The sequence below is a fragment of the Macaca fascicularis genome, chromosome 4 (assembly GCF_037993035.2).
Source record: "Macaca fascicularis isolate 582-1 chromosome 4, T2T-MFA8v1.1".
Lineage (NCBI taxonomy): Eukaryota > Metazoa > Chordata > Mammalia > Primates > Cercopithecidae > Macaca > Macaca fascicularis.
The window spans coordinates 68,639,213-68,656,609 of record NC_088378.1 but is presented as its reverse complement, the minus strand read 5'-3'; the positions used below and the strand labels follow the sequence as shown (position 1 = coordinate 68,656,609).

At 42.9% G+C, this 17,397-nt stretch overlaps 2 protein-coding genes across 2 annotated transcripts in view; one reads left to right on the top strand and one right to left on the bottom strand.

The window, feature by feature from the left end:
• Positions 1 to 12,207, top strand: part of CRYBG1 (crystallin beta-gamma domain containing 1) — a 214,085-nt gene extending 201,878 nt beyond the window's left edge. Inside the window, exons 18-22 of the mRNA XM_005552242.5 lie at positions 557 to 696; positions 2,861 to 2,984; positions 3,403 to 3,561; positions 5,520 to 5,682; positions 10,198 to 12,207. Of these exons, the coding sequence (XP_005552299.3) occupies positions 557 to 696; positions 2,861 to 2,984; positions 3,403 to 3,561; positions 5,520 to 5,682; positions 10,198 to 10,286 (675 nt within the window). The 3' untranslated portion in view covers positions 10,287 to 12,207. The remainder of the gene's footprint in view (positions 1 to 556; positions 697 to 2,860; positions 2,985 to 3,402; positions 3,562 to 5,519; positions 5,683 to 10,197) is intronic.
• Positions 12,208 to 13,691: 1,484 nt separating this feature from the next.
• Positions 13,692 to 17,397, bottom strand: part of RTN4IP1 (reticulon 4 interacting protein 1) — a 55,047-nt gene continuing 51,341 nt past the window's right edge. Inside the window, exon 9 of the mRNA XM_005552238.4 lies at positions 13,692 to 13,820. Within this exon, the coding sequence (XP_005552295.2) occupies positions 13,713 to 13,820 (108 nt within the window). The 3' untranslated portion in view covers positions 13,692 to 13,712. The remainder of the gene's footprint in view (positions 13,821 to 17,397) is intronic.

Below are 17,397 nucleotides of genomic sequence, written 5' to 3'. Positions count from 1 at the left end.
CCGAGGCGGGCGGATCACAAGGTCAGGAGATCGAGACCACGGTGAAAGCCCATCTCTACTAAAAATACAAAAAACTAGCCGGGCGTGGTGGCGGGCGCCTGTAGTCCCAGCTACTCGGGAGGCTGAGGCAGGAGAATGGCGTGAACCCGGGAGGCGAAGCTTGCAGTGAGCCGAGATTGCGCCACTGCACTACAGCCTGGGGGACACAGCGAGACTCCGTCTCAAAAAAACAAAACAAAACAAAACCAAAAAAATGCCATCAGAAGTGTTGATATTCCCAGCATATACCCATTTCTCTGTGCCTGGAATTTGTTTTCCTGGTTTACGAACTGTTTATATTTACCTGCCTTCCTATGCAATGGGAAAACTAACTGTCCCTCTGTGCTCCCTCTAGCTTGGAGGATACAAACATCTGGGCCCCCTGGGAAAAGGAGTTGATGGAAAGGCCAAATCTGGCAGATTTTTTGTGCTTTGTCCTTGTAACAAGATGATTTTCACATAAGTTTGAATTATTAACAAAGATGAATAACAGAACATTGTTTTTGTTCCTCAACAGGAATTTTCTGAACCAACCATTATTCTCTTTGAAAGAGAAGACTTCAAAGGAAAAAAGATTGAACTTAATGCAGAAACCATTAATCTCCGATCCCTGGGATTCAACACGCAAATACGCTCTGTTCAGGTTATTGGTGGCATGTGAGTTACCTACTCGTTGACTCAATAAAATAGATCATTTTAAAAATCAAGTTTGGGCTGGGCACAGTGGCTCACGCCTGTACTCCCAACACTTTAGGAGGCCGAGGTAGAAGGATCATTTGAATCCAGGGGTTCAAGAAAAGTCTGGACAACAAAGTGAGACCCCATCTCTACCAAAAATTTAAAAATTAGCCAGGTGTGGTGGCACATGCCTGTGGTCCCAGCTACACAGGAGGCTGAGGCCGAAGGATCACTTGAGCACAGTAGGTTGAGGCTGCAGTGAGCCGTGTTCACGCCACTGTACTCCAGTCTGAGTGACAGAGCAAGACCTCATATTAAAAAAAAAAAAAAAAAAATTGATCAGAGTTCTGCCTCTCTTATATTACATTTCTCTTACTTTCTGTAAGGGTTAATAATTATGCACCTTTCTAGAACACTTTTCCACTGGGAAAAGTGTAAAGCATCTTTTATTTCATTATCCAGATTTTTAGTTTATTTAAGGTAAGGACTTTGTCTTTAACACCTCTCATAGTCTAGCAAGTAAGAAAGAGCTGACTTTTCTTATCCCTTTAAATAAAGCAAGTCCTCTGATTTTGGAGCTCAGGGCTGAGATTTTCGTTAGCTGGGAATGACTGGCAGATGTTCTACAAATGATTAAAGGTCAACTTGGAAAGATTTTTTTCCCTCAACTTTGAATACTTTTGAAAAATATAAAAATGAATGAGTACTATCAATGTAATATATGTTTTTAAGGAAGTATTTTTCTTTTATTCACAAAAACAATAGGTATGGTCTACCTGTGTACAACAGATGTTGAGGCGGGCTACATCTACTTAAAAAATAATCAGGCCGGGCTGGGCGCAGTGGCTCCTGCCTGTAATCCCAGCACTTTGGGAAGCTGAGGCGGGTGGATCACCTGAGGTCAGGAGTTCAGGACCAGCCTGGCCAACATGGTGAAACCCCATCTCTACTAAAATATACAAAAATTAGCCAGGTGTGGTGGTGGGCTCCTGTAACCCCAGCTACTCGGGAGGCTGAGGCAGGAGAATCACTTGAACCCGGGAGGTGGAGGTTGCAGTGAGCTGAGATCACACCACTGCACTCCAGCCTGGGCAACAAGAGTGAAACTCCATCTAAGAAAAAAATTTTTTTTAAATCACAGAAGCTGGGCGTAGTGACTCACGTCTGTAACCCCAGCACTTTGGGAGGTCAAGGCGGGCAGATCACTGGAACCCAGCAGCTCCAGACAAGCCTGGGCAACATGTTGAAACCCTGACTTTACTAAAAACACAAAAATTAGCCGGGTGTGGTGGTGTGTGCCTGTAGTCCCAGCTGCTCAGGAGGCTGAGGTGGGAGATCACTTGAGTCTGGGAAGTTGAGACTGCAGTGAGCTGTAATCGTGCCACTGCCCTTCAGCCTGGGCAACAGAGTGAGACCTACCTGAAAAAAAAAATTATAGAATATTAGGGTGGTAGAATTACAGGTGATTTTTTTGCAGCAGGTTTGAATATTTTGTTTTTATGATAAGATGACTAAAATGATAAAATTTTATCCAGGATTTAAGTTCCTGGATTAAAAGTAGAGTGCATTCTTCCTTGATGTAATATGCAAGAGAGGAGGGCGCTGGGCTGCTTCCACGCCGGTCTGCACTTGAACCCATACTTCCTCAGGTGTGCAGCAGCAGCATCTGAGCAGAAGGGCACTGAGTATCTTAGCAGTTTTTTAGATTTAACAAAGATTACTCTCATTGCAGACAAAACTTATTATTTAACCCTATTTAGCACCTACTAAGAGCTTTGGAAATATTAACTACTTAAACAACTTAAAGATCCATTATTACAACTGAAGCTATTTTATGAATAGTTCCCAGGAATAACTGAGGAATCCACTAAAAGACAATATTTCATTGCTTTATGGAGGAAAGAACTTACCTATTTCTTTTCAAGAATGGAACTTTTTGGCATAAGTACTCACATAGCAAAATTTTGCTATTTGTCAAGAAATTACTTAAGTGTTCTAGAAAAGATCTTCATTTTTCCCCCAATGTATGTTAAAAGTATATAGTTCAGTCTAGAAATGGAAAGCATTCTAAAAATAAATGTAACTGGGGTCCACTGTCAAATGAAAATTGCCACTTACTGTGGTTATTTGCTTTTGTTTTCAGATGGGTTACTTATGAATATGGCAATTACAGAGGGCGACAGTTCCTTTTGTCACCCGCAGAAGTACCTAATTGGTATGAATTCAGTGGCTGTCGCCAAATAGGTTCTCTACGACCTTTTGTTCAGGTATTTTCTTCTTCTCCATGCTCTGTATAGACTCTTCTCTGAAATTTCTTTTTTGTAAATGCAATCCAACTTTTTATCCAATTTTTTAATTCACAGTTTATAATTGGCCTCACCCCATAAACTCCTTCCCCGCCCCAATAATCTGGGCTCAGTTTCTGGTGCTAAGAGGTGTGGCTGCTTCAGAATGCCATAAAACTGAACATCAAAGGCAGTTATCCACAGGCAGGCACCCTGCCTCAGGCACTTTGACATTTTTGTCAAACTCTTCTCATTGAGAAAATCTAAAACCTCTGAGACTCTGGAGTATAGTAATTACCCTTAATCCATAAACACTTTGGATTCTTCCTGATATTAATGCTTGTTCAGTGCTTCCAGCAGCACATCTTGTATGACGACTGCTGGGGTTTTTGTCTTCTAGAAGCGAATTTATTTCAGACTTCGAAACAAAGCAACAGGGTTATTCATGTCAACCAATGGAAACTTAGAGGATCTGAAGCTTCTGAGGATACAGGTCATGGAGGATGTTGGGGCCGATGATCAGATTTGGATCTATCAAGAAGGATGCATCAAATGCAGGGTGAGCTTCAGGATTCCATGGGGGCCTGTGATGCCTTTGCTAGGAGGTGACCATCCTTTCATAAGCTTTTGATCTTTTCTTCAAGTAGATGCAATTTCACAATTTCCTGGAGTACTTTCAGAAATGAACTTTTTTTCATGACAGTATATCCTAGCTCTGATAGAACCAGTCTAGGAACTTAAAATGAAAGGTAAATATAGCACTGATCCAAGATAGAATATTTACTTCTATGCTTGATTTTTATATAGTAGTAGAAAAAGGAAGTGTTTTTCTTCCCTTTTTCCTTAACGTAACTGTTACAGAAACAAACTATAAGCTCCAGCCCTGTCAACAAAAATCACTCTTGGTTTGTTTCTGTTTTGGGGAAATCCAAAGAATAGGATGAAGGGTAAAGAGACCCCTCTGTGTACTACACAGTCCATTTCCTAAGTGTCATACGCTGTAAATTGGAAAATGGCCCGTCTCCCTCCTGCACCGTTCCTGCTATTAACAGACACTTAAAAGCTGACTGTAGTAAGATTTTTATGAAAGAAGCTCATGCTTCTATGGTAGATAAAACTTTTTTATTCCTTGATTTTTATGAGCTTGACCGTTGGCTCCTGATTTTCTTTAAAAAACAAAACAAAACAAAAAAAAACAACCTGGTTCCCCATGAGTCAGCAGAAGGAACACAGCCTTTCGGAAAGGAGCACAACTCGTTAATTGGGTCTATTGTGCTGGAGGGGGAATTCTTTCCGTAAACAGAAGTACTGTTTGGACATGCATAGAAGAACTAGCAGGAGAAACAGAAGTAGTTGTAATATAGAAGCAAGAAAAGAAGCTTTCTGCCTTTGCATTGTCTTAAACAAGCCAAGAAAATGGTGCCTTTCGGCAGTTATTTCTAACAGACATTTCAGTGATGTTATTTAACAACTTTGAATTCAATAGGTCAATGAGAAAAAGTCTCCTAGATTATCAAGTGCTTTCATCTCAATATAGAATAATACACTTTATTTTATTTCAATTTTTTTTAGACAGAGTCTTGCCCTGTCACCAGGCTGGAGTGCAGTGGCACGATCTCGGCTCACTTCAACCTCTACCTCCCGGGTTCATGCGATTCTCCTGCTTCAGCCTCTCAAGTAGCTGGGACTATAAGCACATGCTGCCACGCCCAGCGAACTTTTTTGTATTTTTAGTAGAGATGGGGTTTCACCATGTTGGCCAGGATGGTCTCCATCTCCTGACCACGTGATCCGCCTGCCTTGGCCTCCCAAAGGGCTGGGATTACAGTTGTGAGCCACTGCACCTGGCCAGTAATATTTGTTAATGGCATGTGAACATGACTGTCATACATTATTTATATAATAAGGGTAGACTCACTTCAGGGAAGGGCTCATAAAATCTTTGCATTGAAACACCCTCTAATGAGTCTGCATTTTTCTCTTTTCATAGCTGGAAAGCATGCCGGTTTAGAAAATTTTAATTCTCATGAAGGAACGACAGACGCTAATAAATGCAATTCTGAATTTTAAAATGATAAAATGCCCTTTAGCCACCCAGTGCTACAGAATTAGAGGTGCAGTCATATACTGGAAGGTCAGGCCAAGCAGAGGTGGAGATGTCAGAGGGCGACATAGCTACAGAACCTGCCTGGGATCGTGGTCACTTATGGCAGGCAAAAATATGATGGGCAATTTTAATGTTCTGAAGCTTTCCCTACTAGTAAGATAGTCTTGCAAAGGGCAGAAGTCTTACGATGCACAAAAATTGAGATTTTTCCATCATTCATGTCATCTGAAATAAAGGGCATAAATATTTATTGTCCGATTCTAGTTGGCTAAGAGCTGAACTGCCTCATGTGGGGTAAATGAAGCTAGGAACTAAGATAATTTTAAAGATCAAGGTAACCAGAGAAACCATTGCTATGAGACTTACAGCTGGATACATATTTAAGCTATCTTGTCTTTTCCACCGAGCAGATAGCAGAAGACTGCTGCCTGACGATTGTGGGCAGCCTGGTAACATCCGGCTCCAAGCTAGGCCTGGCCCTGGACCAGAATGCTGACAGCCAGTTCTGGAGCTTGAAGTCCGACGGCAGGATTTATAGCAAGTTGAAGCCAAATTTAGTTTTAGATGTCAAAGGTAAGGGTCACTTCCCTTATTTTTATTGTAATGTGTATGTCTTTTAGTTAAGGAAAAATCTATCCATAACTTTTGAAAATGATGATGACTGTATTATTAGTAGTAACAGTAGAGAGCGCCTACTATGTGCCAGCTGCTGTGTTAACCACTTTCAGTACAGTGTCTCCTGTCATCTTCATAGCCGCCCTATGAGGTCTACATTATCCCCTCTCCCTCTTCTCCCCAATTTTACAGACAAAAAAAAGGGAAGTTCAAAGGGGTTGGCCAGTTTAGCCACAATCTCACAGCTGTAACTGCTGAACCAGAATCTGGCCATAGGCTGACTTCAAACCATTTATTTTATTATATTAGACTAAAAATCACAAGCTGAAAGGCCATGATTGCACTTAGTTCAGTAGAGTTGATGATTCTCAAGTATACACGTGACCTTTCATTGAAAGGATCTAAGATCTCAAAGGAATTAACACAGCTTAGAGGATTTCAATGCAATATGTGTTCAGTGAAGCTAATAAGGAGTGAATTGATGGTGCTTGGGGGAAATAAATTTAGGGTGGTGGTCCTCAAACTTTATTTGCATCAGAATCACCTGGAGGGTGGGTTAAACTAGACTGTGGGGCCACATCCTCAGAGACTGAGTCTGTAGGTCTGGGGTGGGGCCTGAGAATTCCTTTTCTAACAAGTTCCCAGGTGTTGCCAATGCTGCTGGTCTGAGGCCCACACCCGGAGAATCCCCGATGGTCATTTTAAAACAACATAAGAATGACCTAACCTCTGTGTGGGAACTCAGTGAACTAGTGCTGTTGCGATTGACAGGAGCAGACAGTGTTATACTCACGTCATCTGGGGTAATTCTGCTTTAAATTAATGGGCACTTTTTTATTCCCTATCAGGAAAGCACAATTGTTTTGTAAATTTAGCAAACTGGTGATAATGTAACCGTAGTACTACATACTCCATTACTTTTTTAAATTTTTATGAGTATATTACATACTCTATTTTAAATCATCACTACAAAATGACTCAATTTTACTTTAATCAGGGATTTAGGCCAATGCTGTCATTAAAGTTCAAGATGTAGGGGTAAAGAGCCAGGCGCTGTGGCTCACGCCTGTAATCCCAACACTTTGGGAGGCCGAGGTGGGTGGATCACGAGGTCAGGAGATCGAGACCATCCTGGCTAACTTGATTAAACCCCGTCTCTACTAAAAAACACAAAAAAATTAGCCAGGCATGGTGGTGGGCGCCTGTAGTCCCAGCTACTCGGGAGGCTGAGGCAGGAGAATCGTGTCAACCCGGGAGGCAGAGGTTGCACTGAGCTGAGATTGTGCCACTGCACTCCAGCCTGGGCGACAAAGCGAGACTTTGTCTAAAAAAAACAAGTTGTAGGGGTAAAGAAAGCACTGCAATCTGATTTTTAAAAAGCGACTTTTATGGATAATGGAGAATGAGCCTGGACATTTTCATCAGGGGCTTTGGTAGCTGTATGGGGAGCAAAAGTGGCTGTGTCACTTCTGGATCACCAGGTAGGTAGTTTGGCCAACCCACTTAAAACAATGGACTTAGAATCACACAGAATCTGAGAAGTTGGAAAGATGCTCAGAGGCAAACAATGCCTTTGCCTTCATTAAGGGGGCACTTAGGGAACACAAACTAAGCACTGCAACTACAGGCTGGATGGAGACCACAAAGATCATATGAAATGCAAGCAGTACCCTTGGATATAAGAAAATAAATGTAATATTCAGAAATTGAACAGTAACATATAGTACAGCTCCCTCACATTACATCTGGTACAACAGATTTGTCAATATGTAGACAGGTGAAATACTCATTTTATAGATGATCAACCTGAGGTTCAAACTAGTTAAGATTTACGCACATCTTTCTTTATTCTTATTTTGATAAACTTTATTGAACTAGAGTGCTTTAGTGTTTACAAGAGTTTCAAAATCTCCAGAGACACCAAAGAAATGTGACTGAATTGGAAAAAATGGAGTTTTTGAGGCAATGTTAGAAAAAGTAGGGTATTTAGTTCTCAAAGGAAATCTGACTAAACCTTCCTGTTTTTTACAAATGTGATCTGCTTCCTATGTCCAGGGTGGACGACACTATAATCCTTAGCTAGATCTTTCTTCTCTTATTCTTTCAACATGTATTCATGGGGTACACACTATGTGGCAGGCTCAGTGCTAGACATGGAGGGCACCAGAGTGAGAAAAAAAAAGCCACCTCCTTAGCTTCAGACAGCTTACGTTCTAGATGCACTAGGCACACAGGATGTCGCTGACTTGCTACATCAGCAGTGGACCAGAAGGAAGGACACCTGACTCCTTGTCTTGGCTCTGACATGAACCGTGGGACTCTACGTTTCTTAAGACTTCTTTTTAAAGCTCCAGAGCCCCTTCCTAAATGACCCTATATAAATTACTCAAGAGCCTGTTGAGTACGCATAATATCCTGTATATTTGTGAACTCTCAGTAGTACAGTAGCTACAACAGTCTTTTTTTTTTTTTTGAGACGGAGTCTCGCTCTGTCACCCAGGCTGGAGTGCAATGACACGATCTTGGCTCACTGCAACCTCCGTCTCCTGGGTTCAAGCAATTATCCTGCCTTAGCCTCCTGAGTAGCTGGGACTACAGGTGCCTGCCACCACACCCCGCTAGCTACAACAGTGTTAATTCATTGTTAAACTGATTTTAATTTTCTCAGACTGGGAGAATGGTGCCATCTTGTGGACATGAGAAAGCAGCGTGCCACGTCCCACACCCCACGCAGAGGAAAATATAAACACTTCCCTTCCTGTTGGTGCACTTAACTAGCAGACCGTGATTTCCATTAGCTACAACTACTGAGCCACTTGTTATCTATTAAAATTGCCCTAAGAGTTATTAGATCACGCATCTGTCTTCTAGCTCATCTCCTTATGTTTGGGAAATGAGTTCTTTTGGTAGACATTCATGTATTATTCCAGACCACACACCTTGTAACAACAGTGGAAGCTGATTCATGTTCACTTTAAAAAACATGAAGTCTGTACAATTTACATACTTTCCAAAGGCAAGAGAATGAATCAAATTATTTCTCAAAAACTTTCTAGTCTTCATGATTCTAGTTGAATTTATATGAAAGTATTTTAAGACACCTTTAAAATACAAAAGATACTCTTAAAATACAAAAAGTATTTTAACATACAAAAAGTATTTTAACATACTATAATAATGAAGTATAAAAAGAAACATTGTGGCGTTAATACTTCCTGAAATTTCGGCGGAATATGCTGTGCGTGTCTCTGTCTGGGCAGAGCGTAGCGTTTGCTGGTAGTGGCAACGCTTTTTCCCTACTGCTACAAACTTACACAAAAAGGCCTAAAGCGCCTTACCCTTGTATTCTACAGTACATCTAGCCATACATCTAGCTGTGTAGAGGCTGTAGATTATCAATGATGATAAATCAGTCTCACAAGAGAAGAGACGATTTCCTTCCTCAACTATAATACCTAGATTTATTGTGTAAATTCTCAAACTTTTTCATATTTTGCTTCAAAGGCGAAAAGAATGTTTATTTCTTCTTGGTCCAAGGAGGAAGCATGCTTTCAATACCGGTCACTCCCTGCATCAAAATGCACAGATTTTTACTTTGATGGGGTCTTTGTTGATATATCCTTGGTGCTGAGGTTTATGCTAAAAAAAGGATAAGTCATCTGAGGGGATCTTTATTCTACACTGGAAAAAAAAATCAGATAACCCTTTTGTTAATGATACTTCTCCAAAGAAAGAAGCCATGAGGCTGTTTATAGCACTAAAGTATCTGAAACATCTAGTAAGCACCTTTGGAAAATCTTACAAACATTCTGGTAAAAGGGAGTTAGAGAGTTCATGATAATAGTTTTACAATGCAATGGTACTCAGCATCTTAAATGCTATGAAGTTTTATCCACCGAGTCCCCAGTAGTGACAATGCTACCCTGTCCCTTTGTGTACTTCCGGGTGTCATTCAAACCTTCCCTTTGACCTAATACGGCCCGTTTTCATTGTTCATGCAAATGCTGTTCCTCAATAACCATTCCTCCCACCTTTCCACTACTGCCAGGACTGCCTGCTCTTTCCTCACTGGTGTCTCGAATCCACCATCTCACCACCAAATATATGTTAGTCTCTTTACTCCTTTTCCCTTCTCTTGAGTTTTCCCAGTTCCCTTGAATTTCAGACATTGTACGAGTGACTGTGGCCTAGCTCCTAAGAACTGGGTAGAAAAAGGAGCCCATGAAGTGGGATGTCCTGTGTGAAGCTGCTGGTGCCCCGATGATGGGATCTGGACAGATTCACCTATGGCAGGTTGACCCTGTCATCCCACAGGGGCTCAGGCTTCCCTCCCTGCCTTGCCTCCTTGAGGCATGCCGTTCTACACCTTGTTTACTTGCTTACTTTTGCTGTACTGGTGTTGGGAAAATTGTGTCTACTATAGACCCTTCATGGGCACATTCATCTTTTATTATTTTCCTTCCTTTCTTTTAGGGGGCACACAGTATGATCAAAATCACATTATCCTCAACACTGTCAGCAAAGAGAAGTTTACACAAGTGTGGGAAGCCATGGTCCTATAAACCTGAACAAAGAAGGAAGAAGAATCTTCTGGAGGTCCTTCCAGTCACCTTATTTTTTAAAAAGGACAATGCTGATGGAAGATCCAACTGGAAAGTGGATCAACTCCTCCTTCATTGATTCTAAATTCAACCTTAAATCATGCTGCCATGACTCAGAGAACTTACTCATCGTTTCAAAAGACTATCATAGCTTTAAGCCAATAATTTGTCCTCCTTTCATTTCTTGCCTTTCATTTTTGGTAGCTGCTTAAACAGGTTGCCTAATTAGCAGCTTTTGGGTGATTTTTTAAAATGTTATACCAAGACTTCAAGACTGTGTACATTTTAAATTATTTCCAAAGATAGTGACAGGAGAGAACTGGAACAAATCTACCAACTTTGTAGGCCTACAAAGCCCTTACACTTTAAAGGGTAAGATAAAGGCTTAGGTTTGAAAGGTAGAGAACTGTTTAGCATCTGAGAAGAAATACTTAATTAGGCCTGTAATTTTGGTTCTTGGCCTTAAACACTTTCTGGAACCTTAAAATATGCTGCATAGCACAGTAGGAAAGCCTTAGGTCTTCACACCTTTAAGGAACTCTAAACATAATATTACTTTCCTTTAGTTCATATTAAAAACTAATGCAGTTTAAAAATTTCATGTCAAAGTATGGTAACAGTTGTTAGTAGGATTTGGATTATTAATTTTTTGATTCAGGGTCTCACTCTGTCACCCAGGCTGGAGTACAGTGGTGCAATCGCGGCTCACTGCAGCCTCTACCTCCCTAGGCTCAGGTGATCCTCCCACCTCAGCCTCCCAAGTAGCTGGGACTATAGGCACACACCACCAAGCCCAGCCAATTTTTGTTTTTCTGTAGAGATGGGGTTTCACCATGTTGCCCAGGCTGATGTCGAACTTCTGGGCTCAAGCAATCTGCTCGCCTCAGCCTCCCAAAATGCTGGGATTACAGGCCTGAGCCACTGCGCCCAGCCAGGATTTGAATTATTTTAACTCATCCATGGGCTGCCCTAGAATGTCACAAATGAGTGTGGTTTAATGCCTTTCTTATAGCTGCTACTGGAACACTATTATCATGACCTAATTTATGAGCCATCCTTACTCATCTACAAGCGCTAAAGCAATGTTATATACATTTTTGCTAAACTCAGATTTGTTAGCCTAATTTCTTGCCCTTCTATCCACCTGCATCTGCACATGGCCTGCATGGGGCTGCCTGCCCTGCAGTGTTCTATAGCCATTGCTTCGGGGTACAGCTGTTGGTGGACAGCCTCAGGTCCTGGGGGCACTGTAGCCACTAAATGAGGTGTGAAAGGCTCAAGAGGGCGACCAGCAATTATCCCCAGAACGTGAAGGAAAAGAGACCTTCAGGGATGTTGCTGGTCAAGTCTTGGAACTCATGATTTGACTGGAGTCAAATCAATCTTCAAGCAGTCTTGGAACCCTCAACTGCAGTAAGCATTTCAAGAATGCAAACATACTGCTTAACTACTGACAAGACACTGGCCCATACGCTGCTGTTCAAACTGGGTTCTAGCTTTGAAGAACAAAAGTGCTAAACATTTCCTTGAATATATTCTTCCTCTTTTTGTCCTCATCACTCAATACTGGTGCTCTTATCACACGTAGAACAACTCGTTTCTTTTCCATCTATTCAAGTGTGTTTCTAATTCTAAAATGCTGATCTTCTCTGGAGTCTGTGGTAGGCAATTCCGGTCACTGGAATAGTTTATCTTGTTTTAAAATATTATTGGCGCTGGTACAACAGCATCCAACGTATCTGTCTTGTTCCTAGATGTATAGCTTAGAATTTAGGCCTTTTGTGTATACCATTACAATATGGTGGGGTAAGACACTCTACAATGGCCTGTGCTGAGCTGATCTCTTAAATAAACTTGCTTCTGGTTAACTATGTTGATGAAATCTGAGAGTCCATTCAGTAGCCCTCATCTAACCCTTCAAAGAGAGTCAGCTAGCAGATGAGAAACAAATGTCTGATTAGGATGAAGCAGGTTTGAGGGGTGCTGGTTTAACAGCAAGAAAGTGTTGCTGACACTCTTTCCAAACGCCATGGTTTCTGAGTGGAAACGAGGATGAGTGAGGTCCTGGCTCAAGTATTTTACTCCCACTACCACCTGGGAGCCCTCCAGGAAAAGAGCTGAGGCTGCTCCAGATGGAATTCAAGAGCAGTTGGTATTTACACCTGGAAAATCAGACTTTTTATTCTTTTGAAATAACTCGGTAGTAAGACCAGACCAGCAATTCTAGAGAAAAGCCTACATCTAACATACATGCTACCAAACGAGTGTCTAACAGGAATAAACCAAGCAGAAATCTCAAAACAAGTCTACATCAAAAGTTAAAGGAAGCATTTCAGGTGCAATACTGAGGATGAGTATATTAGGAAGTAAAAACACTTACCGTAAATGAATATTCAAAAGTGCACACTGCAATGGGTTGACTGGAGAGAGATCTAAATGTAAACATTTGACATCAAAGTGGCGAGCTTTGGACTCCATTGGAAGGCTGCAATTTCCATGGAAAAGCCCTCAGAGAAGCATGTTTCAATTGCCGAAATAGGCCTACCCCTTATGCAAGACGTAAGGGTTTTGACAAGTTAGAAACTCTGCCCTCACCTTTCAATATTAGGAGCATAAACAAATGAATCACCAGCCAGATTTTTATATATGACACTAAGAGACTTAGATGTGGTGACCACATTATGGTGGAGGAACAAAAAAGGAAACCTTGGTCAGTTAGAATGGTGCTCGGTGATTAATTCAAGAAGAACTAGCTTTAAATGATCTCTTCATGCTGACATCCATCCATACACTGAAAGTTTTAGTATGGTACATTAAGATGATCAAGCCCAGCACGGTGGTTCACGCCTGTAATCCCAACACTTTGGGAGACTGACGTGGTGGATCGCTTACGCCCGGGCGTTTGAGACCAGCCTGGGTAACATGGCGAAACTCTCTACTAAAAATACAAAAAATTAGCTGGGTGTGGTGGTGCATACCTGTAGTCCTAGCAACTTGAGAGGCTGAAGCAGGAGAATCACTTAAGGTCAAGGCTGCAATGAGCTGTGATTGTGCCACTGCACTCCAACCTAGGTGACAAAGCAAGACCCTGTCTCAAAAACAAAAAAGACAATAAAGTAGTTTAAGCTAGTAAAATGGAAGGTGCCACAGCAACCTGCAAAGCCAGTGTGAAAGAACAGCTTGAAAAAACCTGGAATTTTTACTGACTACAGACAAGTTCAAGTGCTGGTATTTTTATATCGATTACTGGCCAAAATGGTGTGCTTATTTTTTAAAGCTTGTATCATGGAATTTATAATCTAATCTGGAAAAAATGCTAGAAAAAAATTTGGGCTCACAGGCACTCACCAAATAAGAACGCCAACAATCAGTAAACTGCATTTTTATTTAGACAACATTAATTACAGTCTTTCCTCGTGCGTGTCCTCTTTCCACCTTCAGGAAGGCTTCTGGAACTTTAGAAAAAGGAAAGGTTTGTTCAATAACTGGCCGGATCTGTAAAACATAAGAGGTTGACCAGTGGATAAAAAAGCCTACATCTTTCAAGGCAGATGACATTGGTAATTAGTTTCTTCACAGTGTCCCTCAAGCCACAGTCTCTCTTGAGTGTCTCTCCAGTGGACCCAGGTCAGGTTCTCACACGGGCCATGATGCTGCCTCCATTCCTGCCTCACTGCTGCTTCTCTCTTTACGGCCCTTCCCACCCCACTGCCCAGTCTTACCAGACAGACCATGCTGGTCTGTCACTCTCCTACTCAGAACCCTTCAACAGCTCCCACCCTGGCATTCGAAGACCAATAGCATCCTGAGCTCAGCCCTCATCCAGATTCCATGCTTTCCCAAAACGCTCTACTTGTCACTTTTCTCCACCTGGTATGTTTATGCCTCTGCTGGTACAAGTCAGTAAGCCCAGAAATCCTTCTCCTGTGAAGATTCTACCACCCTTCCCGTCCAGGTCTCACACTGTCTTTCCTCATGCCCCAGTTTGCAACGTGTTGTCCCTTTCAACTACCACAGGAACCATGTGGCCTTCTTCACAGACTGTACTTGTTTACAGCTGAGTACCCATCTCAGTCACTCTGTGCTGTATGGTAAATAACAAAGAGAACATCCCAAGGTCCTTGCTGTATGTATTCATCTGGCCCCTTACAGAAAGTGCATGGAAATAGTGTGTGTGTTTCTTTTTTTTTTTTTAATTTGTTCAGTGTTTGGCATATCTACCCAACCAGAGCATAAAGTACCTGTGGGACAGGGGACTAAGCCACTTTGTTTGCATCCCCCACAACACCCAGTATAATGCTAAACATACAGTAGGAGCTTCATCAATGTCACTTAGGTGAAAGCTAATAAGGTAAGTGGGGGGAAAAGCATCTTATGTGAGCTTTCCAGGTTTCGAGAATACTTGGCCCAGGCTGGAGCTGCCCTGGCAGGCTTTGCTGAACAACGGTGCGCTGGTTACAATTTACAAGAAAGCCATTCCAGCAGCTCATACATGTTTCAGTGCTGCTGGGTCTTCTCACTGCGCTATCAGTAATGCCAGCAACCTCCTTCTGAAACTAGGTCCCAAGTAACATCCTCTCTCTGCATGCAGGAATCCAACTGAATTCTTCCTTTTCAAAACTTTAAGCAAACATCCACGGTTATCCACTGGGTATCTCAGTGGCCCGCCTCCCATAGCTCCACTGGCAGGGGTAAGTTATCAGAAGGCATAAGCCAACTCATCCATTTTACAACGCCTTTCCTTTTACAAGAGGAAGAAGTGTTATTGTGACATTCAGATGCATCTGATGAACTTTCCTCGTGGATGACTTCACAGCCCAGCCACCAGAAAAGCATCTTAGACTCCAAAAGTTCCCTTCTCCAAAGAGCTGAAAATACTTTTGTACCTGCAAATCACATCCTATAGCATCTGCTGCTGTCTACACCTACCCCTAAAACCTTGAAGGAAGGGAAAAGTAGCCAAGGACTGTAAGGATTTATTACAGTCTGCATGTCGGCCTGCCTGCCTTGTGCCAGCTGAGGACCTGGTCTCTAGACCCTGTGTCCAGGCCACCAAGATGACAGATGTGTGGTACACAGGTACCATCCACACCTATGGAGGACATCACTATTGCTGACCCCTGCAAGCTGAGCATGACCTCAGAATCTTCACCACTGCAGCCACTATTAACTGCTCTGAGCTGGCTTGTGAGACAAAGCCTATTTGTCTTCCATTCTCTCCAAGAATAAGGCAGAGGACTGTGGTGAGTCCCACTTTGGGGTGGACTGCATTAATGTTGCTGAATGGAATGGGATGCATTGTTTCTTGGCCAAGCACAGTGGCTCACATCTGTAATCCCAGCACTTTGGGAGGCCGAGGTGAGCTGATCACCTGAGGTCAGGAGTTTGAGACCAGCCTGGCCAACATGGTGAAACCCATCTCCACTAAAAATACAAAAATTAGCTGGGTGGGTTGGTGTGTGCCTGTAATCTCAGCTACTCAGGAGGCTGAGAGGCATGAGAATCGTTTGAACCTGGGGGGTGGAGGCTGCAGTAAACTGAGATCGCGCCATTGCACTCCAGCCTGGGCAACAGAGCGAGACTCTGTCACCAAAACAAGCAAACAAAAAAAACAGTTGTTTCCTGGATGTCCCACATGAGACCTGCAACAATCACTCCCCCAAAGCCCCTGGGACACTGTTTTCAGGATGCTGTTTACCTGGAAAAGGAATCACCCAAATGCATGCTTAAAATGCAGTCCAAGGCCTCCCGTTAGAACAACTACATCAGAACCTGCAGGGATGGGGCAGAAACAATGCTTCCCCAGTGATCTGCATGTACCCTAAAATGGGACTCACCCAGCCCTCTGCCTTATTCTTGGGATCCCTAACTTGTACCATGCACATACCCATCCATTCCACAGACTGACAAAGTGTCCGCCTCCTAAGGCACTAATCCAAAACAGGCTGAACTCAATGTTCAATTTAGAGCTCTGACTGGGGACACAGATCCTGAACTGATGACACAGGGAGCTTAGAGTTACTGCCCACTTTAATCTGGCTGGTCAGGCCTATTGTGGCAAATAACCCAAGAGGGCTGACCACGGCATAATGAGTCATTCAGCAGTTCCCATAAGTGACAATGGAGAAAAAGGTTTCCAATTGAAGGCCGGCAAATGCCACTGTTGGCTGAATCTGTAACAGCAAACAGAGATTAACTGGATAATGAGACAGTGTCTATGTACAGCCTCACATCAGACCTAGAACACTTGTTTGTTAAGGACAAAGGGATCAGAGTTAAAATCCAGAGGGGGGAAAGAAAGGTTAACTCACAGTGAAGTGGGGATGTTTATGTGATGACGTTGCTGTAGTCCACCTGGCACAGGGAGCCCTGTTATAAAGCGGGCAGGCTCAACGGCACGCTTCCCACTGTGCAGACACACAAGGCTCACGGCCGGCCAGGGGACGCTCACAGCAGCAGCCCTCATTCAGTTTTGGATTCATGTGTGGGGTGCTGATTGTGCCTCGCATCCCTGATACAAAGGCTGAACCAAGCCAAGCACCAAGATTTGGCACCTGCTGCCTGACATCCCTTCTGGGAGAACGTAGGGATGATGGGAACCTCAACCTCTCTGGTGTGACCTTGGAACATTGCTGCTTACCAGCCCCTGGGCAAGTCCTCCTTCCTGCTGAGGCAAAACCCTCTCTAATGCTTGAGGGGAAGACAGTACAGAAAACCTCTCACTACTGCAAGAGCATGAGGCTGCTGGTGGAGAAGGACACTGTCTAGGCAGCCATGGCAGCAGGCAGAGGTTTTCCCTCAATTCCCATTTTCCCAGTGAGAATCACAAAACCGTAGAGTTAACATATCCAAGTGTGCCTCTTTTGATAGATTAGGAAACTGAAGTGCAAGTGACTGAGTGGTAAGTGTAAGGTCAGAGCTGTCAACAGCAGAGCCAAAACAAGGACCTAGGACTCCGGAATGTCGCTACTGCATGGGATGGATGCAATCTGGGAAGTCACAGTCTGTTCCACTTCTTTTCCTAGACCCTTGGCCTCTTCTTCCACCAGGCACAGAGGCTGCAGATCTCAGA